The sequence below is a fragment of the Lethenteron reissneri genome, chromosome 35 (genome assembly GCF_015708825.2).
Source record: "Lethenteron reissneri isolate LAM-NWPU_2019-01 chromosome 35, ASM1570882v1, whole genome shotgun sequence".
Lineage (NCBI taxonomy): Eukaryota > Metazoa > Chordata > Hyperoartia > Petromyzontiformes > Petromyzontidae > Lethenteron > Lethenteron reissneri.
In genome coordinates this window covers 13,910,793-13,936,555 of record NC_083813.1, presented here as the reverse complement: position 1 = coordinate 13,936,555, position 25,763 = coordinate 13,910,793, and the positions used below count along the sequence as shown (strand labels likewise).

The following is a 25,763-nucleotide window of genomic DNA, read 5'->3' as shown; positions in this document are numbered from 1 at the left end:
TGATGAGGGAGGAGGAGGATGAGGGAGGAGGAGGAGGGGGGTTGTTGATGCAGGGAGGAGGCGGAGGAGGAGCCGCGGGGCTCCGCTGAGCGCGACCCACTGGGGCCAGAGCCAAGACGACAAGACGCGGACGGGAGACGACGACAACGACGACAGGTCAGCTGGGGCACGGGGTTACCTGCTGGGGCACGGGGTTACCTGCTGGGACTCGGGGTTACCTGCTGGGACTCGGGGTTACCTGCTGGGGCACGGGGTTACCTGCTGGGGCACGGGGTTACCTGCTGGGACTCGGGGTTACCTGCTGGGGCACGGGGTTTACCTGCTGGGGCACGGGGTTACCTGCTGGGGCACGGGGTTACCTGCTGGGACTCGGGGTTACCTGCTGGGGCACGGGGTTACCTGCTGGGGCACGGGGTTACTGGGTACCTGCTGGGACTCGGGGTTACCTGCTGGGGCACGGGGTTACCTGCTGGGGCACGGGGTTACCTGCTGGGGCACGGGGTTACCTGCTGGGGCTCGGGGTTACCTGCTGGGGCACGGGGTTACCTGCTGGGGCACGGGGTTACCTGCTGGGACTCGGGGTTACCTGCTGGGGCACGGGGTTACCTGCTGGGGCACGGGGTTACCTGCTGGGGCACGGGGTTACCTGCTGGGGCACGGGGTTACCTGCTGGGACTCGGGGTTACCTGCTGGGGCACGGGGTTACCTGCTGGGGCACGGGGTTACCTGCTGTGCTCCCAGTTTATGTGGAGGTCGGCTTTCAACTGGGGCTCGAGTGTGAATGTTGTGGTGAATTTCGATTTAAAGATTTCGTGACTGCAGGGATTCATCTTCTTGGTTCTTTCGGTAAAGTCACGTAGAAGGGAAGTAATAAAATAACTAAAATAAAACATAATAAAATAAAATAATTATCACGACGTTTCGGCTACAACGCAAGCAGCTGCTTGCGTTGTAGCCGAAACGTCCTTTCTACGTGACTTTACCGAAAGAACCAAGAAGATGTTGTGGTGAAGTTGAACAGCAGTCGGTCTGTCTGCAGGTGGGGGGGGGGGGGGCAGTATTGGGGGAGCCCTCCCACGTGTCGTGGTGTTTTTCCTGCAGTCGTCCATCTCTCCCTTGCTCGAGACTGCACCATCGATGGCCTCTCTAAGCGATGGACATGCACTGCAGTGTCGTCTGCAGTGATCCGCTCTCCTTGCTCGGGACGCGGTTTGTCGGTGGACTCCCACGTGGTGGAAGATCCCACTCATGGGGACCTGCAGGGTAGGGAGCGAGAGGTTGGTCGAGGGGTTGGAGTCCCGTCGCTGTGGGTCTCGCAATGCTGTCATGTCGCTTGTTGATGACCCGCGGAAGAGACCGGTGACGGAATAGCAGCCAGAGGGAACGCGTCGGAGAGGACCGCCACGGTGGAGGCGGATCGATGAGATCGGTTAGTTTGCAGGAGATGGAACCCTTCCGGATGGTGATAGCATATGGAGGTCATCATCCAACGGTGGATGGAACATGAATGATGATGATGATGAATTAAAACAATGTTTTGCATCCCAGCTCTCCCTTGCTGGAGAAAGGGTCCTTTTTGTGGCTTCTGGGTGATGGATCTAGTCCATTTTGTCTGGACTGTGCAAATGTTACGGTACAAACGGCTGTTTTGATTGCAGTGAGATTCGTATATAAGCGGTCGCAGGTGACAAATCACCCGGCGGTTCTGCTAAAATAATCACCACCTGCAGCGGCACCGCGAGCCGAGCGAGTCAACCGCAAACTGCTGAATGTTGACCCTCGTTCTGGTCTCGTTGCTAAGATGTGCTGTAAAGTGACCGCAGCTCCGACCGGTTCACTTTGGATAATTCTGTTCGTGAAGGAAACAATTGGAGTCCGTGACACATTTACGGGCACTAAGGTGTAGTGGTGGAGTTTACGGCAGTACAGGCTGCTAAATACGACAGCCTTGGGGATCCTAGATTGCTGCCAAATAGCTCCAAGTGGCACATCTCATCTCGTAGCTGTCGTCTAGAGCGGTATTCGGAACCCAAATGGCGGTTTTGTGGATTGGGGAATTCACAACTTATTATATAAACGTTCTTTCTTGAAGTCAAATTGAAATATATTTTTGGACCTCCTGTAAATAAATGTCCATATACCGACACCTTCCCCTGATTTTTTTTCCGTGGAATTCCGCAGGTATCCTCGTGTCCCCGCACTCCGATGGGAACGTTTGACGAGCAGGGATGGGCGCCCGTGCACCACGCGGCCCACGAGGACGACGCGGCCGCCCTGGAGGCCCTGCTGGCGGAGCCCGGCGCCGCTGCCGAGCAGCTGGAGCTGGAGACGCGCGACGGCCTGCACTCCACGCCGCTGCTGCTGGCGGCCGCCGGACCCGGGCGCCGCCGCTGCTCGGAGCTGCTAGTCGCGCGCGGCGCCCGCCTCGACGCCACCGACGTGCGCAACCGCGGCCCGGTGGAGCTGTGCGCGCTGCACGGCGGCGCGGAGGCGCTGGAGCGCCTGCTGGACCCGCCGGCGCCGGCGACCCCGCCGATCCTCGCGCACCGGCTGCTGGTGAGGGGAATCGGCTCCGACAACGGCGACGTGGCGGAGGCCGTGAGCTGCGCCGTCGCCGAGCTGCTGGCGCGGCGCGACTTCGCCGACCGGCACCTGGAGGCGCTGGCGCGGGAGGGCCTGGCGCCGGTGCTCTTGAGGGTGCTGGGCACGTTCGGCGGGGCCGCGGCGTGCGTCGGGAGCCTGCGTGTCCTGGCCGCGATGGCGCGACACCCGCTGGGCCGCGGTCTCGTCGTGGCCACCGGCGGCTTCGTTCCGCTGCTGGTCGGCGTCGTCAGAGGCGCCGGTCCCAACCCATCCCTGCGGGACACCCTGGAGGTGCTCCGGGAGGTGGCGGAGCTACGGGAGCACAGGGCGGCGTTGGTTTCTGCCGGTGCCGTCTCGGCGCTGGCCAAAGCGGCGCAGGTCGTGGCCGCGTCAAACGGCAAAAAAAACGACGATGATGACGACGGTGGCCTGCCGTGTGCCGCGATGGCCGTGGAGACGCTGGGCCTCATAGCCGAGGGTGACCCCAGCTGCCAGCGCGCCGTCGGCAAGCAGAGGGGATTCCTGCCGGCACTGTGCGGCCTGCTGGCACGCGTGCCGAGAGAGGGGCCCGCCGCCCTGGCGCTGTGCCGGGCGGCGGGCGCCATCGCAGCGGGACAGGCGCACAACCAGGACGCTCTGGTGGTGGGGGGAGGGGCGGCCGCACTTGTCCGTCTGGCCAGAGCCCCGTCCCGAGAGCTCCAGCTGTGCGCCATCGAGGCCCTGCGAGGGTGAGGTGACCTTAATTTGCGGCATTGCGCCAGTATTTTTTACGCATTCCAAACTAAGGCTGAAAGCACCTCGGCTTCGTCCACCTCTGTCCATCCGCCTCCCTGTACTTGTGAGGACTCTTTGTCAGGAGGATCCTTCATTGGGATGTTTGGAAAATTCCATGAGTTAAGTGGGCACGTGGGTTATATGTCGGTACAGCACACCCAGGACTTGCGTATTAACCCTTTCCAGCCAAAGTTCAAAGTGTTAATGCATTAGCTCTGTTTGTCTGTCTGTAGGGGAGGGTGGGGACGGATCACAATGTTGCCCATCAAATAAATATGAGCATAAAGCCACATTGATGACAGTTGCCCCCAAAACCAGGCAATTTCATCACACCAGCGATCATTGAATTCGCCTTTTCAAACGATGCGCATTATCAAATCGCAAGGTGAAACCCGCAGCGACGCATTGTGAACGGTTGTGACGCGCCGTGGCCAGGCTTGTGGAGGGGAATGAGGGGGCTCGGCGCGCGGCCCTGGAGCTGGGGGCCGCCGCCCCGATGCTTCAGCTGCTGCGAAGGTCCCGGGTGGAGCGCGTCCTGGAGGCCACGGGGACCGCCCTCTGGGCCTTGGCCGGCGGCGACATCGACCACGAGACGGCCCTCGCCACCACGATGGGTGAGCACCGCACCGCTGCTCGTCGCCGCCACCAGCTCGCGGTGCACGCACCGCAACACCGCTCGCCCCAGCGCAACCACCGCTCGCCACCACTGCACCACCGCTCGCCACCACTGCACCACCGCTCGCCCCCACTGCACCACCGCTCGCCCCCACTGCACCACCGCTCGCCACCACTGCACCACCACAGTATTAAATAGCCAAAACTGCCGCCTAGATAGGAAATTTGGTTGATCTGAAAATAAACACCATAGATTTGGATCGATCCACACCTGTGAGATCGCAAATTACGTGTGCACTGCCCAAATCAGTCAAGTGGCGGCATTGGGTGACATCGCATTAGTTGGCAAGGCGACCCGTGAAATATCACTTTATGCAAATCGTCTGAATATTACATACTGACCTTAAATATACAGAATTCCAAAGTCCGCAAAGTTTTAAACGCGAAATTCGTCGCGTGGTAAAACGTGTTGGCGAGCTGTGGTGGTGCAGACGGCTGGGGCCACAATGGCGTCTCGCTACGACGAGAGTCGATTGACCGATTCCAACTCGCCGGCGCCGCTCGTGGGCCGCGTCGCAGGCGCCGAGACGCTGGTGGAGTTTGCGCACTCGGCCACGGAGCGCCTGCAGCTGCTGGGCGCGTGGGGCGTGAGCGCGCTGGCACGGGGGGGCCCGGGCGCTGTGGGGGGGCGCCCCCCCGGCGTGACGGCGACCCCCTCCCCGCTGGTGCAGGCCCTGCTGCGCCTGCTGCAGACGCGCAGCCACCCCGTGTTGCTGGCCACGCTGCCGGCGCTGCGGGCAATCTGCCTCGAAGTCGGTACGTGCCGGGCGGCTGCAGGGAATCTCTCTGGCGATGGTGGTGATGGTGGCGGTGGGTTAGACGTCTGTGAAAAAGAGCTTTACAGCTCATCGGATTCCTCCAGTCTAAATAACGACTCTGATAGAGGGGTGGTGTGTGGTGGCCACGGTGGTGCTGGTGGGAAGGGGTCGAATGGTGGTGGCAGCAAGTGAGAGATGGTGGTGGTCCTGGTAGGATGGGATTCCGTGGTGGGAGTGGGTCGGTGGTGATGGGATGATGAAGAGGTGGTAGTGGTGGTGCACCACCATCATTAGTAGCACTCTGCTTGTTTACGCAGGAAAGCTTCAGCGAGGCTCAAGACTTTTTCAGGAGGTTCCTGCCAGGTTTTGGCAGTAGGGGGGCGATGTCGCTTTTTGTAATTCCAATTCCGTAATTTGCAAGTAATTCAGCAATGGGTTGTTTATTTTTTGTTACCATGATCGGTCGTTGGTCCCGATTTGCCTTTTCGGGTGCCGGTTGCAGGCTATGTGCCAAGTCCGGTGCACCAGCTGCAGGTCTTGAACTCCCCCTGCGTGGACTTCCTGCTGGAGCTGGTGGGGCCCGCCACGGCCCCGGCACCCCCGGGGCCCCTCAGGACCCCCGAGGTGCAGGTGGAGGCCATCTGGACCCTCGCCAGCGTGTGGCTCGGTAAGGTGGCGCCCGCCGGCGCTGAACGGCGCAAGTGCGCGATTCCCGGATCGGCCAAACGCACTTTGTTTACACTGAAGTGCGTAACGATGACGCGGCGATCGGTTGAGTGTAAATTTATTCCCACGCTCCCGATACGTGGAGACAATCGTGCGGTGAGAATGTGTTATTCACGAGCAGTGAAAATTATGTACGGACCTTGTGGTGTTGTTGCCATTTGTTGCAATGTAACGGCACAAGCGAGACGGACGGTACGCTTGACCGTGCTCCCCCGTACTGCCGCGTGTTTGGGGGAATCCTCGTACGTCCCATAATGTGTACGTGCAGCAGTCGCCAGCACGAATGCCTGCACGGTGCTCGAGGCGCCTCTTCCGGGTCGATCCGCATTTATATTTCGGTTGCGCCGGACGCAGGAAACCCCGCGAGGCCGGCCGCAAGCGCCCGCGTGGCCGAGCTGGTGGAGCGCCTGCTGCGGCTGCTGCGCTCCGCGCCAGCGGACGAGGCGGTGCGCGTGGGCGCCGGTGCCGCCCTGGCCGCGCTGGCGTTCCGGAGCCCCGGCACGCTGCGCCAGATCCAGCGGGCGGGCGGCCTGCGCTCGCGCCACCTCCTGCCGGCGCTCGACTCGCGGCACGAGCGCAACCGCGTCGACGCCGCTTTCCAGGCGCGTGCGCGCCGCCTGCCCACCCGCGCCTGAGATTTCCGGAGAGCCCCGTGACCTCTGCACCACCTTCCCCCGCTGGCCCCCACACGCATCTTGGCCAAGCGGCTGAGCTGACGTCGCCGTCATCCTTGCCCTCCTTGCCTGGCGGCATTCCCCGCAATGCCCCCATCCTCACCCTGCCACTCTCCTCGTCGCGTCACCGTCTTCACCCTGCCGACATCCTGGCTCTCCCACCTTTTTCACTTGCTGCCCTCCTTGCCCGGTTGCCGTACCGACCCAGTGATGTCCTTTATCCTGCCACGTGGTCCCGCACTGCTTCCCCTTGTGGCGGTGGTGGCGGTGGTGGTGAACCGAAGGATGAATGATGGTTAATGGTTAATGGAACGCGGTGATGTGGCAATCAAGTGCTGGAGTGAATTGGATTTGGGGTGGTGACGTGATCCAGGGCTTGTTTGTCACTTATTGCAGAGGTTTGCAGTTCAAGCCCAGCGACCACTCTGTTTAATACTGCAGTGTGTATCGGCCATTGACACCACGCGCTGTCTGCTTCACAGTGGATATTAGTGGGCCATTGTGAGTTTGTGTCAGGGTCCACAGCAACATTGACCTGCAGACGACGGTCATCTGTGAAACACGGCGGCACGAATACCGGATTTGCTCGTGTTTTGATGTCAACCCGTGATGGGGAACCCCGGTGACCCCGCTGCCCCGTAGGTGGTGGTGCTGGCGCGGGCAGTGGTGGACGGGAAGGCGGCATCCCTGCGGGCGAGGGGCATGGGGGTGCTGGTGGACTCGCTGTGTCGCTCGCGGGGTCACAAGGAGACTGTGGAGCTGGCGGCCGACTGCATCGCTCGGCTGGCACGCACGCACGAAGGCATGGGCACGCACGCACGAAGGCATGGGCACGCACGTACGGACATGCACGCGGGTGCATTCGTCCCATCGTCAATTTTAAAATCGGGTCTCTCACTCGCGAAACAACCCTTGACCCTTACACGTAAGAAATTCTCATTTGCGATTCATGCAAATGAAATGCGAAAGTATTATTTAATTAATTTTCAAATATCAGCACTGGGGAGACAAAGGCAGCCCTGTGTGCTACTAGCCAAAGCTCACTCAGGCTTTGTCCTGGCCTTCAAAGGTGCTTGCTAAGGGCACAGAGACGGCCGGCAGCGTAGGCTACACAGGGGACCTTTATCTGTAGTGTCTGTGTGTGTGTGAATCTGCAGGTGTCCCCGAGGCGCTGGTGGCTGTGGACGTGGTGCAGCTGCTGTGGCCGCTGCTGGAGGGGCCCTCGGGGCGCGTGCGCCGCTCCGCCGCCCTCGCGCTCGGCCACCTCAGCTTCACGCACGCGGCCGTCCGCATGATTCTACGCAGGTGCGGACCGCCCATCCCTCGGCACCCCCCCCAACCCCCCCCCCAACCCCCATGGCTCTCAGGATTAGAGTGGGAGCTCGAGTGCGGGTAAATGCACACTTAATGAGGACTCATTGAATCTGGCTCCAGTTGTTTGAGAATGTGCGAGCGTCTAAGTGATGCGTGTGTGCTCTGCTGCGTCCATCTGCATGTGTGTATTCGATTATCCGTCTGTACGTATGTCCGTGTGTATGTACACCTGCGTCCTGCCTGTGTTTACATCTATTTGCCCATCTTTCGGTGTGTCTGGGTCCATCTGATTATGTATCCATCCTTCTGTCGATGCGTCTTTGTCTGTCTGTGGTGTGCTTGTGTCCGCGCGTGTCTGTCCGTGGCTCTGCTGCCCGTGGGGCAGGTGCCGCGAGAGCCCACGGCTGGCGGGCGTCTTGCTGCAGCACACGGAGCAGCAGAGCGCCCTCTGCCCGGCGCTGCTGCAGGCGTGGAAGCACTACTGCGCGCTGGCACTGTCCTCCCCACGGTCAGCACCGCAGCAGCATAGCCACACTACTACCATGTACCTCGCCCTCCGCCCTTCGCCACCGCATCCGCTAACGCCCCGCACCACCACATTGCATTGTACTACACCTCCTGCTGCGCTACGCACCACCCCCGAGTATGAAACCGGCCACACCGCAGAGGCACGCGGTTGGAATCCGGCAGGCAGCCCTGGTTAAAACTGCGGGCACGTTAAGCGGAAAATACGCGTCGTCCGCTCCACAGTGGATGTTAAAGATCCCACAAAGTCATTCAAAGAAGAGTCGGCCATTGTGTGCCGGTGCCACGGTCCATCCCAATAGTCACCCCATTCAGATGCAGGACTTGGTGAGAGTGTCCTGGGCAAGCAAGCGCCATAAAGCTGCACCACACTGCACCACACTACCGAGAAGCACTCCCCATCGCACCCTGCACAGTAGCACACCATGCACACCAAGCCGCACCACTCGTCCCCCGACTCATCTCACGCTCGCTGCCGCTGTCGTGGGGGCTACACCTGTGCGGGGAGCGGTGGCGCAGTGGTTAGCGCTACGCTGCGCTACGAACCCCGGCAAGCCGAGAGTTTGAGTCCCGCTCGTGATCACCAACACCGGTGGCGATTGTCTGAACCGGTCCTGGGCCTCCCCCAGGTCGACTCGGCCTTCAAATGATTACCCGGTGCGGTGCGTAGTAAACATCGCCACTGGGAGAAACAAAGGCGGCCGGGCGTGGTGCTCGGCGTGCGCACTAACAGCACTTGCCCCCCACAGTCTGCGGCACGGGCACATCGCCCTCACGGCGTGCGCACCTGCGCGCACCTGCGGGCACCTGCGGGCACCTGCGGGCACCTGCGGGCACCTGCGGGCACCTGCGGGCACCTGCGAGCACCTGCGGGCACCTGCGGGCACCTGCGGGCACCTGCGGGCACCTGCGAGCACCTGCGGGCACCTGCGGGCACCTGCGGGCACCTGCGGGAACCCGCGTGGCTGTCGCGCCGCCTGGGAGGAGGGAGCGGCGGGGCTAGGGGCTGGTGGTGTTTGTCGTCGCGGCGGCTGCCTTTGTCTCCCCTGTTGATGTGCGCGCGCTCCCGCGTCAACGCCGACCGCTCTTGTCGTTGCGCTGCTGCCTCTGGGTCGGGTCGGTGCTGTGGGGGCAGCCGCCTGGAGGCTGTTTCATGTCGCGGAGGGGCGGGGGAGAGGGGTCGGGACTTGGCGTTCGCACACCGCGCGATGGCTGTCACCGCTCTCGTCTCTCTCTCTCTGACGAGACGAGTCTCGCTTGCACGAGTGACCTGGGGGCATCAATCTGCCAGTCCGGGGGGGTGGGGGCGATGATTACCGCTGGTGCTATACAGACTGAAACACTTGCACGTTTGTATTTGGCAATGGTCTCCCCTTGCAATGACGTTCGGGAACATTTAACATCCACCGTGGAGCAGACGGCGTACAATTCTCGATTGTTATTACACCCCCGCAGTAATAACCAAGGCGGCCGCTGGAAATCGAACCGTGAGTTCCTGCAGCGAGCGGCAAACGCGCTGCATCGCAAGGCCGCGAGCCGTGGCGACGGCAGTGGTATCGGTCGTGGCTGCTGATGATGACGACGATGATGAATTTGACACTCGTCAACAAAACAATCTCAAATGGTGCGTGATGTCGTAACGACCGTCTCAACATCCAGGGGGGCTGCAGGGCGGCCACTGCCCCTCTTATTTATGTTCACGCCTGGCCAGCACGACTCCGCCACGGCACCACCACCAGGGCACCACCACCACCACCAGGGCACCACCACCACCACCACGGCACCACCACCACCACCAGGGCACCACCACCACGGCACCACCACCACCACGGCACCACCACCACCACCAGGGCACCACCACCACGGCAGCACCACCACCACGGCACCACCACCACGCCATCACCACCACGGCACCACCACCACCACGGCACCACCACCACCACGGCACCCCCACCACGGCACCACCACCACCAGGGCACCACCACCACGGCACCACCACCAGGGCACCACCACCAGGGCACCACCACCACGGCACCACCACCACCACCAGGGCACCACCACCACGGCATCACCACCACCAGGGCACCCCCACCACGGCACCACCACCACCAGGGCACCACCACCACTAGGGCACCACCCCCACCACGGCAACACCACCAACCACCAGGGCACCACCACCACCAGGGCACCACCACCAGGGCACCACCACCAGGGCATCACCACCACCACCAGGGCATGGCAACGGCGCGTGTTTGCGATGTCCGCTGCCGGGCTCCCCGGCTGGTGTTGAGTGAAGCCGCCGCCGCGAGCCGAGCCCAGATCGAGCGATACGCTCGGCAAACATCGGCGCCACAGTCGCGGGGATTGTTCCCTCGCCGCGTTTAAACAAACACGCGCGGTGGCAGCGATTAAACCCCGGGGGCCAAAGTTTACCCAGCGAAATAACTCCCCTTTCAGGGCCTTTCAGGGCCCTCGCATTCAGCCCGTGCTTTCATTTGTGCTCACAAAGGGGGTCTCTCCCCTCCCTCCCTCTCTCCCCTCCCTCCCTCTCTCTCGCTGAAAGGCCCCCGTCGCACCAGCCCCCTGCCTGGACGAGTCCCCTGACGTGGCGACTCCCTGCGCGTGGTCTTCTTGTTCCTCTGCCGCCGCGTGCCCATGGCGCATTGCGCTTGAGAACCGATTGTTTACGATGGAAGCAGATGAGATGCTAATGCTGCGTTAGGCTCGTGGCGCGAACACAACTGCACAAACGAGTAGGAAGAAATGGGAAACGACACCAAGCGAGATGGAACAAACGAGACGAACGCAATAATTAATCGGTTAAATGGCGAGGCCAAGCGTGACCACATGAAGCCGCTGGCAGGGCAAGGAATTGCCCCATGCCTGGAGGACCTGAGACGTATTTGCAGCAGCCTCTCGTCCCCTTAAGAGGGCCTCTGAAGGAGATTCCCAAAGGGCTGCGTGGTTGTTTAAGAAGTCACAAACACTCCGAGACTTCCACGGTCTGGGTCACCGCTCAACGGAGACAGCGAGTCTAGGGGAGCACGTTGCTCGGTGTAGCCACCGCTATTTGCAGAGGTATACACGACGTGGTGCGCTGGATGCGGAGACATTTTCTGCGTCGCTAACCCGGACCGACGCAGCTGAAACTGCATCTTGCTTCTCGGGCGGTCACAGATGTCCCCCAGGGAATTCCGCTTTTCTCTTTTTCCGCAGTCTTTGATATCTCTCTTTGAACTTTACCGAACTGCTGCCACCTGCCCCTGGATTCCAATGTCACGGAGCTCAGACGTTCACAGATATTCTCAGATTTCTATTTGTTTCACCGCTGCATTTGTGACAAGCCTCTCTCTCAGAATCTGTTTTTCTGATCTGCTGCCACCTGCCCCGAGCTCGGCCTCCAAGGCCGCGGCGCTGTGCTCAGCTGCCCCCCGGAGCTCTCCGAGGGCTCTCCGGGGAGGGCAGCCGCGCCTCGGCGCCCCTTTGAAATCCCGCGGCCACAAGTTGCGACGCTTTTGAAGCGCGGCGGCGTTGTTGGGGGCGGGTGGCAGTCGGGGGGAAGCGAAGGGGGGGTGGGAAATCGGGGGGCGGGGGGTGTTATGGGCGGCTTGTGAACGGGGACCGGGGTGGGGGCGGTGAGTGCAGGGGTGAGGATCGGGTCAGGGCCGGGGTCAGGGCTCGGCGTGTCTCGGCACGCGCGACGTGGAGCCGGTCGCAGGAATAACGCGCAGGGCGATCCCTGCAGCCTCTCTCTCTCCCTCACGGCGCGCTCCAGCCGGGACTCCCACTGCCCCTGCGCTGCCCTCTGCTGCCCGCGAGGCAGCGCCGCAGCTGCCGATAGCAACCTGGTTGATTATGAGTGGTAGTCGCCCGTCCAGGCTCAAACATGCTTAGCTCGCGAGGCCTGGCGAGTCAATGTGACCAGAGCAGAGGCGCACAACAGAAGCCCAAGGAGAGGCAAAATCCGAGCGGTCGACGACTGCGTGCCGCCACGTGACTTGTGTTTTGGAGGGAGCGGAGTACTTCGCGTCTTGCTCGTGCTCCGCTTTCATTGGGGGGAGACGGGGCGAGGGGTTGACAACTCTGGAACCTGCGTGCCACCGAGGGGGCCGTGCTGGGGAGGGTCCTGCCCCACAGCCGCTGCTGATGCCGCTGCTGCTGCTGGTGGTGGTGAGGAGGGGCTCCTGGTGTCGGCCGCACGGGCACCGAGCCCGTGACGCCCACAGACAGTGGGGCCGTTTGATGTCGCCCGTGGCCGCATCACTGGATTGTGCGGCAGCGTTGGCCCCGTTGGCCCCGTGGCTGTGTAGATGCGTGTTGTGAAGTGGAATCTGCCCTTGTGCGATTCCATATATCACTGTGCGATGTCCACTGTGCATGGTGTTGTGGAGTTGGGGTGATCACTGCGCCGTGGTGGAGTTCGGCGTGATTTGGAGGCCATGCTATGATTTATGATTGGTATTTGCGGTGATGGAGGGCTTCCACGAAACATGTTTGGTCAGAGCGTAGTGGCTAACGCCATGTGACATTGACATCGAGTGTGCCACAGTGCTTTGTATGATGTTGCTCCGTGTGCGATGTTTACATGTGACTGTGTGCGTGTTTTCTGGAGGGCGCGTCGGCTGCTTGATCACTTCTCTTGATGATTGCTCAAGGAGAACAAACCCCTCGTCAAACATTAACCACGGAGTTCACCATTACCACCAAACAAATTACACGAGGCGCCTCTCGCCGGAACGCTTCAATAAATACCTGCGCATGTTACAGCCCTGTGTCAACCCAGTGCTCGATAAGGGGTTCCCCACACCGCGAGACTTCGTCGACCATACTTCACCACGCCGGTCAGTGTGAGTTGGCGAAGACGGGGACCACATAAGTACCGTACAACAGCAAATGCCTGGTAACGTGCGGCTCCCCGTACGCAGCAGCCTGCGCCACGTGCTCACTCGTGCGAGCGCCTTGTCCAGGCTCAGCGCCTGCTTGGCTCGCGAGATGTGACGGGGGCCTGGTGCGTTCCGGGTGATTTGTTCGAAAGCAAACAAAGTTGACTCTGCCGAGGAGGGGGAGGGGTGGCCGAATCGCAGCGCAAACACCGCGGCGGAGCGCTCGCTGCAGGCACAGCCGGAGGAGAAATGAAATGTTAAAGACTTTAAACGGTGAAGCGTTTTATACGGGGCCAAAGCATTGGTGTTGCCGTTATGCCGCGGCCCCTCGAGCCCTCTTGGTTCGTCTCGCGCAGTCCCCGCGAGTGGCGTGGCGCGCTAGTGGCGTGGGGCCGTGGGCCCTGCCTGGGGCACGGATTTGGATGCACTCGCACCGCCTGCACGCCCCACAGCGACGTCACGATGGGTCTCGATGCGAGCCCGGGGGTGTTTGCGAGTCTGAGTCTCTGATGTGAGAATGGATCCCTGGCGCGTCTCTTGTGAGTGAGTGGGTCTAATGGAAGACGAGGAGCTGAATGCCCCCCCCCCCCCCACCGGGCCTGCTTTCACCCCCTCCCCCCAGAGAGGCCCAGGCACCACAGCCTAACGCCTGGGCCCCCCAGCCTCGTGGCCCTCGGTGCAATGGCACCGCCTGCACACTCCCGAGCGACACCGCTCGACTCCCTCTCGTGTGCGACTGCGAGGCGGGTAGCGCTGTGTCCGCGTGCCGCGGCGGCTCTTGAAGCTGACTAACCCAGCCCTCGTGCTGCGTGACCTCCAGGAACGCTGCTGACCCCGCGACCCCGAGTGACCCCAGTGCTGACCTCTTCACTCGCGCGGCTGCCCAGTTGCTGTCGGGTGAGCGCCCCCAAACCCCCCCCCCCCCAGGGCAGTTATTGTACGTCACGGAGCATGTTTGAGCTTTTTAATGAATGTAAACTTATGTGTGTATATATATATATATATAAGTTAATATACACTTAACACCAGAATTCGTTAGTGGGTGTTAAATCTGCTGAATGAAAAGTAGTTGGAACAAACATTTCTCACTCGGTATTCTTAGGAGTGAGCACCACTCTGTGAGGTCAACAGTGGTTGTGTCCTGTTGACATACGTGTACCCGCCATAGGAATGTGGAATTTTCACCACTGGTTCTGCAATAATGTAAACAGAAATTGAGAGCACCGAATTGAGAGCCTCGATGCTGATTTTGATGAAGCAGCAGCAAATCACTTGGGCATTTTGTGTCGTTCTTGCGAGGGGAACGCTGTGCCTCCTCGCGTGCTGCTGCCGGAGCGCCACGCGCTCGTCTCGGCTCCCGCGCCGACGCTAACGGCGGCGCTCGCGTCGTGTCGCCCGCAGGCCCCCTGCCGGCGCCGCCGCCGCGGCATCTGGCCGAGGGCGCGCCGCGCTCCGTGTCACAGCTGACGCTCGACTCGCTGGCGCTCAGCCCGGGTCGGTAACCGCGCCGCGGTCGTCGTCGTCGTCCTCGCGGGCGGCAGGAAGGGCGGGGACGAGGCAAACAAACGCGACCTCGCTGGACCTCGGCCAGGGCACGCCCTCGGCGCCTTCCGCCGAAATGATTAAACATGTGGGAAGGATTGCTTCGGACGTTCCGCCATCCCGCAAACCAAGATATCTAGCGGACGTCCAGATTATTTACGTTCATGGCGAGATGCGATGGAATTCATATTTGCAGAATGGCGGTGAGATGGTCGTCCCCGACTCTGGACGGGCGTGTCAGCGCGACGTCCTCGCCGGAGAGAGGCGGCGACGAGGGCGGTGTGTTGGCCGTGCCTTGGGCCAGGAGGCTTCTTCGCACGGTGTCGCGAGACCTTTTTTATTCTTCTAACGGGGCCTCACCTCGGGGCAGGACGAGTTTGGTTGCGTGCGTGGGTACGTGCGTGGGTGCGTGCGTGGGTTTGTGCGCGTGTCCACAGCCACCCAGAATGGGGCGGGGGGGGGCTGTGGGATCTGGGGCAATTTTCCGTGGGCCTCGCACAAACGCGGGACCCAGAGCAAGGCCATTTCCTTGTTGCTCACGGAACCGCACGCGGCATTCTACGCTGGGCTCCCAGGGACCTCCGGTGGCCCTCCTGTATTGGTGGGTTCACCCCGATTCCCATCGTGTCCCATAGCTTTGCATTGCGTCGGAGCCGCAGTAGCTCGGTCCGACAGCAACAACCTGACCCGAGTGTTAAAGCAACAACGGTTGTTTGACAAAAAACTTCCTGCGTTTAAGACGCAGGCCACGTGGCTCTAGTGACGGGACCTCTGATGGCAATAATAATTCTCAGGCCATGGGCAATCCACTGCTGGACGAAAGCCTCCTCAAGTAGTCTTGGTCGTGGAGGTTGTGTGACCTTGCTGCACCACGGGGGTCAGTCCGGGTTGGTGACGGGGGGGGGGGGGTGCACGGGGGAGTCCAGCACTTTCCACCGATGTTATCCGCCGAGCAGATTTCGCTCCGGTCGTCAGGTTCGTAGCGCAGGCCGCTAAACCGCGATGCCGCCATCGTTCCACTCCACCTCTGACGTTGAGAGGTGGTTGGCGAAGGAGGTGCTTTCGTAGACTTGGCACCGCGTGTGGCCGGCCGCCTGAAGCGGAGCTCTCTCCGTGTGTGCTAGTCTCATCGCCGGCCCCAGCGTGAACTGTCACGACCCCGGACAGCAATTTGATTAGAAAATAGCTATTTGTATCTCCTGGTTTGTATTGTTTCCGTCTAGTTTTCAAAGTGTTTATCTGCTACATTGCCTTAAGCGTGTAATATTAACGTATTGTTTGCCATTACGTTTTAATAAATTATACATTCCCGCACACTATTCAATGCGCAGAATTGTTGAACGATTTATAGTCTTCATCATCGCACGTCTACGGAGCTCGTTCTCCGCCGCTGCGAAACGAAGCCGTCCCGTGTGACTTAGTAAATGAAACGCGCAGCAGGAAGCACAGCATCAGTAAGAGCGAGAACGCCTCACCTCGTCAGCTTGATGAGGTTTTTATTCATAAAAAGTCTGGAGTAGGGTTTGCAGCCACTCTGCGGAAGCATGCGATTTAGCAACCGGTTCCCAGAGGTTTCTGGGTAGATTACAGATTGGGTCCGTGGAGTTTGCGCCCCTGCTGCTGTGTCACGGGTAAGAGGAGTTCACGGTGAAATAATTCTACTGGTGCCACGCAGCGACCGGCGCCGGGCGAGACGGGGGTTTTGGCGCTACGATCGTTCCATCGTCGGTCTAACTCGGCGTTTACGTTGCCGCATTAAGGGAGACGGGAGGATTTGTGTCCTAAAAGTCACCGTCTCTGATTTTCAGAGAATTTGGAGGCAACTAAATTCTGTTTAGATTGTGTTCATTGCCTGAATTTGATAAATTGCCCAAAATGATAATTCAGGGTGGTGAACCTTTGGTCAATGAACGTGACATTTAAAAAACCGGCCCCTTCCTCTGATTCCAACCACCATGCTTGCAAACAACAAAGCTGAACTACGGCCCCTACTTGGGCCATAGGTCATATATATGGATAACTTTTTATATATATATATACTTCAAACCTCTAGAGTAGAGTGACTGCCTACGTTAATTGGCGTTTGCGTTCTGAGCTACAAACAAAACTCGAGGACGTCGGCGAGATCGGATCGGTGCGAGCGACGCGAGCGGCGACTTCACGGCACGGCGAACTCGCAGGCGTAGCCCGCCAGACGGTAACACGGGTCGTCGAACCACCTCCCGTCCAGCATCACCGACAGCGCCACGCAGTTCTCGCGCCGCCCGCCGTCCGGCTGGCCCGAGATGGCGTCCTCCCAGATCGTGAAGTTCACCGCCTCGCCCGACTGGTCCCGGAAGGCGCCCTCGGAGGCCACGTCGCTCAGGCCCACCCACACATTGGCGGCGGGGCCCAGGGCCCGGCGGGCGAGGCGCACGACGGCGGCGTTCTCGTCGGCGTCGCGCGGCACGGCGAGCGAGCCGCCGAGATGCACGCACGCCTCGCCCGCCTCGTAGAAGGTCTTCTCCAGCTCGCCCGGCTCCTCCTCCACCAGAAGGCACTTGCGGCCCACCTTCTCGCCGCGCAGACACACTGCGGGGGGGGGGGGGGTGAGCGGGCGCACGCACGCCACGTCGGGGCCGTGCCAAGGCTGTGCTTGGCCACGAGGCGCCGGGTTGCTTTCCACCCAGAAGCCGAGCCGTGCCGCCGACGTCGCACGCGGTGAAAGTATCGCGAGTCCCATCCCTGGCCCCGCTTGGTTGACCCCGAGCGAGATTTTTATTTCTTGCGAGACCAGCTGATCACGGATTGGGTCCGGTTCAGCTCGTCGAATAGCCGGTGGCAAGCCGCCACCTGCTCGCGAGGGTCCCGCGCCGGCTCGGCTCCGATGTGCCAATGGAAAAGGGGATAACGCTGACTGCGAGCCAAGGTGAGGGGGGCATGGTGGGGTGGGGGGGCAATGGCTGACGGACCGCTCTACTCGCACCCCACGGAGTAGGCACGTCGTGGAGCCCTGACTCGGGTTGTGTTTTCGCTCGGTTATGTAGAGGTCGTCAAAGACCTCTTGAGCCAGGTCTGCGTCTTTGCATGAGACGTGAGACAAAGTTCCCATCTGCAACTCTCACAAACCAGTGCACATCACCCGACATCAGTAGAGTGAATGGCAGAAGCAGAGATCGCAGAACTAGTTTCGAGATCCTTTCAGTTCACCTCCACCACACACAGGAACGCGGCATCATGTTCCCATGTGCTCAGCTAAGCATGTATGTCGAACGTCTTTCACAATGTTGTCCTTCCCCCGCACCTCCGATTATGTACAAACTAAACACAAAACTGTTGTTCAGTTTGTACATAGCCTAATTCGGTGGAACGGAATTGTTTAATTCTGAGAACTGAAGTTGTTTTGAAGGGGCCTGGCCGAAACGATGCCTGGGCTACAGCCGAGTTGTGTGAGCAGCAAATCCGCTTGAAATTCCTACTGCTGGTGTGGCGTCTCACTTCATCCCTGGCTGTGACATCGCAAAGGGCTTTTGCTCCTACCGGTCTGCAGGGCCTGCTGCTCCTTCAGCATCTTCAGCTCGAGCCAGATGTCCTCGATCTCCTTCCGGAGCTCCTCCACCGTCTCGTCTGGGGAAGCCGACCGAGAGAGGCGTGAGACCCCCCCCCCCCCCCCCCCCCACGAATCACACCGAGTGTTACCGGCAAAATCCACGCGGCCAGCGTTAGAAATGTCGATCGACTTCACCGGCCGCTTGTTTCAGCTCTGCCCCATGTCCCTGTGCGATGCAGCAACAGCCACCGAATACGCGCGCACGACGGCCAGTGGATGCATGGCACCGAGATCTGGCGTCCGTCTTGTCATGTCGGCCTTATCCCGCTGCCAATTTACCGCATCCGCTAGCAGAGGAACGTTAACCATATATGCATGCGTGACAGCCAGAAGATGCACGGCGCAGCGCTGCGGAATACACGTCCGCCTGCCGTCCGTGCGCCACGTCCCTCTGCCTCGTTACCGTCCAAGCGAGCGGTGAAGCCGAACGGTCGCGTGCTGGCCGGGGGCGCGGCGGCCACCGCCAGCAAGAGGAAGCGCAGCAGTCGGGCGGTCGACATCGTCCCAGCGTGGCCGCGGACTGCGCGTGGCCCAGACCCTCTCCCCGAGCGCACGCCTCGATGTCTCCCAGCATAGGGGGAGGGAGGCGGGACCCGATGAGGCCGGCGCTGGGGCAGGTGGGGGAACGCGAGGCAGATGCGGAGTGCCAGCAGAAGGTGGGGGGGGCACCCACGATCCCCCCCCCACCCCCCATGATTTCCAACTTGTCCCAAAACTCGACTCGTTACGTAAAGTTCTTAAAACGGCGGTCAGCGATTTAATAAAGTTCGCGATTTGGAATGTTTGCACACAACGTGGCAAACTTTCTCTTGCTGCGTAAAAATAATGATTTTCATTTTTAACGTGTAATATTTATGGGCTACATTCCTTGAAATAACACCAACCCCGCCATTCAACATCCGTCTCGGAAGTGAAACTTACATTACAAAGTGGAATTTAAGTGAAAAATAAACCCCTTGGGTCGGCGATGCCACTCCTGCTAGGTCAGGCATCTCAGGAACGGGAGGTCTGCAGAAGATTGAACTTGGCACAAATAACCGGGCCTCGGGTCGAGGCGGAATTCAAGTTTCTCGATCTGTGAACGATTAGCTGCTGGGCCAAGCCACGTGCGCAGCGACGGCCCCGCACTCTAGTTGGGTGTGGCCGTCTGGAGCTGGTTGGTCAGAGGGGGGTGGAGGGGATGGGGGGAGGCTGGCGTCCAGTGGGGGCCGGAGTGAAGGGGAACCCGGGTCACGGCCTCGGACGACAGCGCCACCCGCGCCGCGAGCAGGAAGATGGCATCGCTGTTTTGGAAACTTTCTCCACGCTTGCTACCGAGCGAGCGTTGCTAGACACGTGACAGAGACGTATTCCGAGGGCGTTTCAGGTGAACATCTGTGGAGGGGAAGGAGGCAGGGTAGCGAGCGTGTGGGTCTCCGTAACTCAACAGCAGAGAGAAGGATTTTTGGCCGCAAGCATCTGCACCGCTGAGATTAAACACCGATTTTTTTTTAAACAAATGGTTTTAGAAACGGCCACTTCCTTTCCAGCGACTTGGCAGCGGCGTCTGCCTGCTCATCGCCCCGCTCGCTCCCTCCCCCTCCGCTTTGCAGACACCGCCGCCTGCACGGCCAAACGTCGCGCCGCCGAGAAATCCACCACGCACTCGGCGGACGTACAAAACGAGACGTTTATTGCGTGGCAAAAAAATATTCAAACAGGTGTGTGTGGGAGAGCTCCGCGCGGCTCCGTGTCATCCGAGGAAGCCGACTTTCTCCCTCTTGGTGCCCTGCGACTCCTCGTGCTGCAGGACGGCGTCCAGGGCCTTGTGCAGCGACACGCCCACTCGCTTGCCGGTCTGGACGCGGAGACGGCAGCGACAAATCAAGGGGTGAAACCGTCGCTCGTCCAACAGAATTTAACATCACTCAGCGACGACTCCTGCCTGGAATACAAAAATAACCTGGCGGCAGTGGTACGCAAGCACAAATAACAAACGCTCAATATGTTAATCAAAAACACCGTGTGCCCTTAAAAGAAAAAAAGGTCACGTTTCGGGCAATGGCCCTTCTTCATAGCACAGCGAGCCCAGAGCGATGGAGTCAGAGTTGGCGACTGCACAACACAGCGATGGAGTAAGAAGTGGGCGAATGCACTACACACAGTATCCATCATATCCGCAGTGGGGTGCTCATAAAATTCGAATTACCAGAATGTGTGAACTACGAACGCGGTAGAGGTCGTGGAGCGGTCGGGAGCGGTTCACGATGACGTCTCCACAGACCCTCTCTACTGCTCGAGGAGCAATGCGTCTCACCGTCTCTGCACGACGTCTTGAGATGCGGTCACAGACGTTACCCAATCCTAACTTGCTGCTGCTGTTGCAACGGTTCAACACCCTAGACACCCTTACAATCTAAATGTTCCATCTTAAGGGATTATGTAGGTAAAGTATTGCAATTAATAACCCCCCGCCCCAAAAGCGTGTAGATGCATTGCCACTATCCAGGGTCACAATTCAAGAATCGCCTCTCGTCTGTGTTCCCGTTTCTCTCGTGCAATGTGTCCCATCGTCTTCTTGCCAAGCTGGATCGGTGCGTCCTTGCAGGCCGCACGTTCACCACCACCACTTGTTTACAGGAACTGCCTTCGCTCTCTGGGTGTCTTGGCAATGCGTGAACCATCAAGAGCCAGGAGCGGTTCAACTCAACCCCACTGCTCACGAACGGTGGCAATCTCGTGTGTGTGCGTGCATGGGTGCGTGTGTGTGCGTGCGTGGGTGTGTACATGCGCGTGGGTGTGTACATGCGTGTGTGTGCATGCGTGTGTGTGCATGCGTGTGTGTGCATGCGTGTGTACGCGTATGCGTGTGTGTGCATGCGTGTGTACGTGTGCCGCGTGTGAGGGTTGCTATAACTTTCACGCCCACTAGAGGGCCCTACACTCACGAGGCTTGGGCTAACGACAAGACACCACGCCAGGAGGCCCACGCAGCCCTCTGCTGCACAGCAACGCTGGAAGGAAGCATTGACTCAGGAAATTTTAATATTCTTGCGCTAAGGATTCACGTGTAAATTCGAGGGGGTTCCATTTGATTGTTTACGATTTACGCGAAGTATCAGCGAATGTGCATTCGATGAGACAAGACGAGACGGGCGAGATGCAGAATATAAATGAGAAAGAACATCAGTTACGGACAACGCAGGTGAGACAAACGAGACGCTACAAATGACAGACGACACAAACGAGACGGACCATTCTATATTGTTTAGGCAAACGGATCCAACAAAACTGTAAACAAGGAAGCGGAACAAGAATCTGTTAAATAAAAACTGAACCTTAAATCCACTCACGAACCACAATTGCAGCGATTCATCGAATCGCGATGGGTGGGGGGGGGGAAGGTGAACTGTGATGAGCCAACTGTGGAGCGACCACCTACAGAGAGAGGCGTTGGTCAACGTGTGGGAAGGGGGCGGCACCTCGATCATGTGACACACGCTGTCGGGGTGCAGGCTGCCGGGCCCGGCCTTGCGTAGGCCGGTGATTGCGCCCGCCGCCGTCACGGACACCAAGAGGCTGGCGCGGCAGCAGCAGCTCTCCTCCAGCGACGCGTCCACCACGTGCCGCTCCCCGATCTGGAGGGCACGGGCGGCGAACCGCAGCACAGGTGAGTGGCGAGGCCTGGTGCGGCGGGTCGGGGCGAGCCGTGCGCACGGGGAAACGAGCGAGCGAACCCCGTGGCGGCGTGTACGTTCTTTAGAAAAATAACGCTGATCGACGTGCCCCGGTTGTACGGATCTAAGTGTCGGGCCACTGGGCAGGTTTTGAGTATTTCTGCTCAAGTTTTCGCCAGGTGCTACCGTGGGCATCGTCACCCACGACTGATCCTTCAACTGGCTACTCATCCAACCCGACTAGTTTTAAGATCTTCCATACACTCACCCCTGCCTACCTCTCCCCTCATTTCACTCTATATCCCCTCGAAGCGTTCTCTCCACTCCAGCAAACCAACACCTTCTGTCGAAGTCCTCAGCCTTCACTCGGTGGGAGGTCGCTCATTTCTCCTCAGCTGCCCCCATTATCTAGAACTACCTTCCCCCAGCCATCCGTGCTGTCGAATCCCTGCCCCCGTTCAATGCAAGGCCCAAGATTTTCCCGTTTGCCTACGAGTGACCGTCCGTCTCCTCTATAAATTAAACACGCTCGCCGTTTCTGTCCCGCTGCTGGAGATGCGGTCCCAGTCGGAGCGCCGCTGGGTACATCCACGTTGTGCCGCTGTTGTGGTTGTGGCGGCCACATCGCCGCCGCTCACCTTGCTGAGCGTGACAATGCACGGCACGCGCGCCACCTCCAGGCGCACGCAGTCGTAGGGGTCGTCGGACAGCTCGATTTCCCGCACGCCCTCTTCGTCCTCGCTCACGTGCACCGTCGGGATCCTGCGCGCGACGCCACCCAACGCGACCATCGCAGCGACGGTCAAACAGCGTGGCGGAACGCGTTCTACGTCGGGGGGGGAACCTCCGGCCGGCGGCTTAATGCCACGTGGCCTACGGCCACGCGAGTCCTGCAACTTTACAAGGTCCCGCAAACAGCGATACTTATTCATAATATAGCGATACTTATCCATCACGATTAGCATCTTGGCTGCACTAATCGGGTACTAGAGTGGGAATATTTCCAACCTGGCAGCAACACTGTTTACTGTCAGAGAGGGCCTCTGACAGTGACAGAAGTGACCGGGCCCAGTTTGTGAGTTAACGCCGTGGTTAACCGCCAAAAGCGTTTGAAAGTCGGCGTCCGGCCCTCCGCAAGGGAAGGTTCCGCACTCGACGAGGGGCGCTCGTGCCGCAGAGCTGGCGAGGCGACGCTCGCGAGCCGTCGCGCCGGAGCCACGCCGGCCGCGGTGAACGTCAATGCGAAGGCCGAGCGTCGCCGCTACCTGGTGTTGAAGAGCGCGGCCTTGACGGCGATGGAGGCGGCGTCGAACACGTTTCCCCCGTACTCCAGCAGCTGACCGGGAGATAACAAACAATTGACGACAAGGACAGACACGCCCTGTACCGCGCTTCCGAAATAGTCGCCGCTCGGTGTAACGACAAACGCACGCGGTGCTCAATGCCGACTCAACTTACCGTCGCTCGCTGCACGCTTGCCGACCCGACCCAGCACAAATGCTTTGGCTGCCGACCTTTCAACCCTTTGACTGTACGCCGAGTTTCAAATCCGATTGAACGTGGGCGAACGTTGACGCGAATGTTGTCTTACCAGCACGTCCACGTAGAGCACCCAACACTGCTGGCGCGGGAGGATGCAGAGCGAGCGCAGGTCGAGACAGCCGGCGTGCGCGAAGGAGCGCTGCAGCGCGCTCGAGATCTCCAGGCTCAGCTCCTCGCCGCCCCGGCCCTCAAACTCTGGGGTGGCGTTGGCGGAGCTGGTGGTGCAGTAAAACACGGTGCCAAGCGTTCATTTGTTTTTGATAGAGCGCCCTTCACGCCGGGGAGTCTAAGTGCTTTGCACGTGATATGAGACTTGCATCTCATCTAAGATATTGAATGGGCACCCCCAGTGGCAGCTGTCCCTGCGCAGTACAAGACAGCTCAGCAACTGGTCATTTACCTGCCGGTCGTGGGCAATGATTGACGTTTGTAATCCCAATTGAGTAATTTGGAGCGCTGCATAATCCCGACGATCTCTTTCAGGATATCAGCAGCAGCAGCAGTAGCTGTGCTTCACACTCGGCTGGATGAAGACCTCCCCAGGCCACGGCTTTGTTGCACGGTGGAAGAGAGGTGTAAGAAAGCGCGTCATTAGCAGGAGCTGCGGGTGGCGCGCTTCCTTACGCCTCCGTCGGCCTCTCCTCTCACCAGTCGACGAAGAACTCCAGGTATCCCTCGTCAGGGCAGTCCGGACGCGGCGAGCCCAGCTCGGCCTTCACTCCCACCAATACGTCCGTCTGACCCTGCGGAGTAAAGATCAAGATGTCCTCGTGGCCCAAGGCGTCGATGCTACGGCATCACCAACGCGGTTTACCCTCCGTCAGATCCCACAGCTACTGCACAGCAACCACGTGACCTCAAAGATCTGCGTCTTCCCCTTGGTCGTCGGATTCGTGGAGACCACTCCAATGCCCGTCTCACCCATCCGACACACACTTAGAACAGCCGTGTGCGCCTAAATGTACCTACAACACTGCCATGTTCTCTCCATGACTCGTCAGCACTGTCTTAACCACGCAGTGTAAAGGGACACATTCACACCTTTATGAAACTGTCCACTCTGGCTATGGTCTAGGAGGCGCGTGTGGATGCTGTATCTCAGTCACCACCCCCACCAGTGAGAGAGGCAATGGACTGACCCACAGTGGCGTAGCGTTGTTGGCATGGGCCCTCGTGTAAGGCATTAAATGGGGACCCACCGCTGTCTGATTCGCACCTCCCCTCTCAAAACCCTGGCACCTCGACCCCTCTGGGCCCAGGTGCAGATGCCGTGTCTGCACACTCAATGGCTATGCCACTGTTACATTTCGGAGTTTGCAATTTAAATCACAAATAATGTTTACATTTAGTTTCGACCTTGTGGTTGGCATTGCTTTAGTTTGTGTCGTCTCATTTGTACAACAGTGTTGGGTTGGTGCTGGCCACGCCACCCCCTCGTGTGCCACAACAGGTGCTGTACGCACGCTCACGGCACGTGCCCCAGCAGCCTGGCCAAGAGCGCACGGGGAAGGCGTCAGGACCCGCGCATTGGGTCACACGCATGGACGCCGCGTGCTGAACTTCATTCGCACCGTACGTAGCCAACCGCGCTCATCGGAGGCCGCGCTCACCAGGCGGAGGCGCGCGGAGCCGCTCGTGTTGGACACCACCTCGGTCTCCAGCTCCACCACCCGGAAGTCCTCGCATCCTCTCCCGTCCCCGCGGACTCCGTCCTGAGACGGCCGCACGGAACCGCGAGCAGAGAGGACAATTGGAGCGTTGCACGCCGATGCTGCTCCCTCACCACCATCATCATCAGCCATGATCTAGCCACTGCTGGATAGAGGCCACCCACTCTGTCGCCATCTCTCCTGCTCCTACAATAATCCGTTCGACGCCAATGTTCACTTTACAATCATTCATCAATCCACTGACCATACTTCACCACGCTGGTCAGTGCGGATTGGTGAAGTGGATGGGGCCGGCACGATATCACTCGCCGATGCCGTTAGCCGCGACTGGACATCGACATCTACCGCGCATCTGCAAGGCGGGTGGACGTCTGTGAAAAAGAGCTTCATAGCTCATCGGATTCTTCCAATCTAAAGAATGATTCTGATCAAGCGAGAACCCATTGCTGTACTACGCCGTCCCCTCGGTCACCACCAAGCTGCACTGACCAGCGTGGTGAAGTATGGTCAGACTAGTCGAGTGTTCATAACAGGCGGTAGGGGAGCTGCACTCGCCTGCACGCCGTGCACGATGAAGGCCTTCTCCGCCTCGCTCAGCAGCAGCAGGGCCGCCATGTCGCCTCCTCCTCTACGTCCACCTCCTCCTCTACGTCCACCTCCTCCTCTACGTCCACCTCCTCCTCTACGTCCACCTCCTCCTCCACCACCTCCTCCTCTATCTCCACCACCTCTACCTCCACCACCACCTCTACCTCCTCCACTACCCCCACCACCTCTACCTCCTCCTCCTCCACCACCTCTACCTCCTCCACCACCTCCTCTCGTCTCCCCCTGGCGCCGGCTCCACGTGCT

General features: G+C 59.8%; 3 protein-coding genes across 5 annotated transcripts; 1 reads left to right on the top strand and 2 right to left on the bottom strand.

Annotated features, from left to right (window-relative positions):
- Nucleotides 1-26: 26 nt before the first annotated feature.
- Nucleotides 27-15,761, top strand: LOC133350998 (ankyrin and armadillo repeat-containing protein-like). 3 transcript variants are annotated; one of them, XR_009756132.1, is made up of 11 exons: nt 27-156; nt 2,182-3,311; nt 3,793-3,971; nt 4,552-4,788; nt 5,293-5,457; nt 5,871-6,118; nt 6,833-6,992; nt 7,348-7,495; nt 7,890-8,012; nt 10,593-11,107; nt 13,733-13,775. XR_009756132.1 is itself a non-coding variant. In XM_061565886.1 (11 exons), exons 2-11 carry the CDS (start codon nt 2,206-2,208, stop codon nt 14,412-14,414), a joined length of 2,544 nt encoding a protein of 847 aa, XP_061421870.1. In that variant the 5' UTR covers nt 27-156; nt 2,182-2,205; the 3' UTR covers nt 14,415-15,761. The 3 variants fall into 3 exon arrangements, 2 of the variants coding, with proteins under 2 accessions (XP_061421870.1, XP_061421871.1); XM_061565886.1 differs by lacking the exon at nt 10,593-11,107 and adding an exon at nt 14,314-15,761 and having other exon boundaries at nt 13,733-13,809; XM_061565887.1 differs by lacking the exon at nt 13,733-13,775 and having other exon boundaries at nt 10,593-11,581.
- Nucleotides 15,762-15,933: 172 nt separating this feature from the next.
- LOC133350772 (tetranectin-like protein) lies at nt 15,934-19,088 on the bottom strand. Its single transcript, XM_061565493.1, has 3 exons — nt 18,447-19,088; nt 17,974-18,060; nt 15,934-17,025 (listed from the first exon to the last, which is right to left on the bottom strand). The coding sequence occupies exons 1-3, from the start codon at nt 18,541-18,543 to the stop codon at nt 16,613-16,615; spliced, it is 597 nt and encodes a 198-aa protein (XP_061421477.1). The 5' UTR covers nt 18,544-19,088; the 3' UTR covers nt 15,934-16,612.
- Nucleotides 19,089-19,698: 610 nt separating this feature from the next.
- Nucleotides 19,699-25,623, bottom strand: LOC133350997 (exosome complex component RRP42-like). Its single transcript, XM_061565885.1, has 8 exons — nt 25,467-25,623; nt 24,852-24,953; nt 23,890-23,984; nt 23,291-23,456; nt 22,965-23,035; nt 22,338-22,461; nt 21,505-21,660; nt 19,699-19,880 (listed from the first exon to the last, which is right to left on the bottom strand). Exons 1-8 carry the CDS (start codon nt 25,524-25,526, stop codon nt 19,776-19,778), a joined length of 879 nt encoding a protein of 292 aa, XP_061421869.1. The 5' UTR covers nt 25,527-25,623; the 3' UTR covers nt 19,699-19,775.
- Between the last annotated feature and the right edge of the window lie 140 nt (nt 25,624-25,763).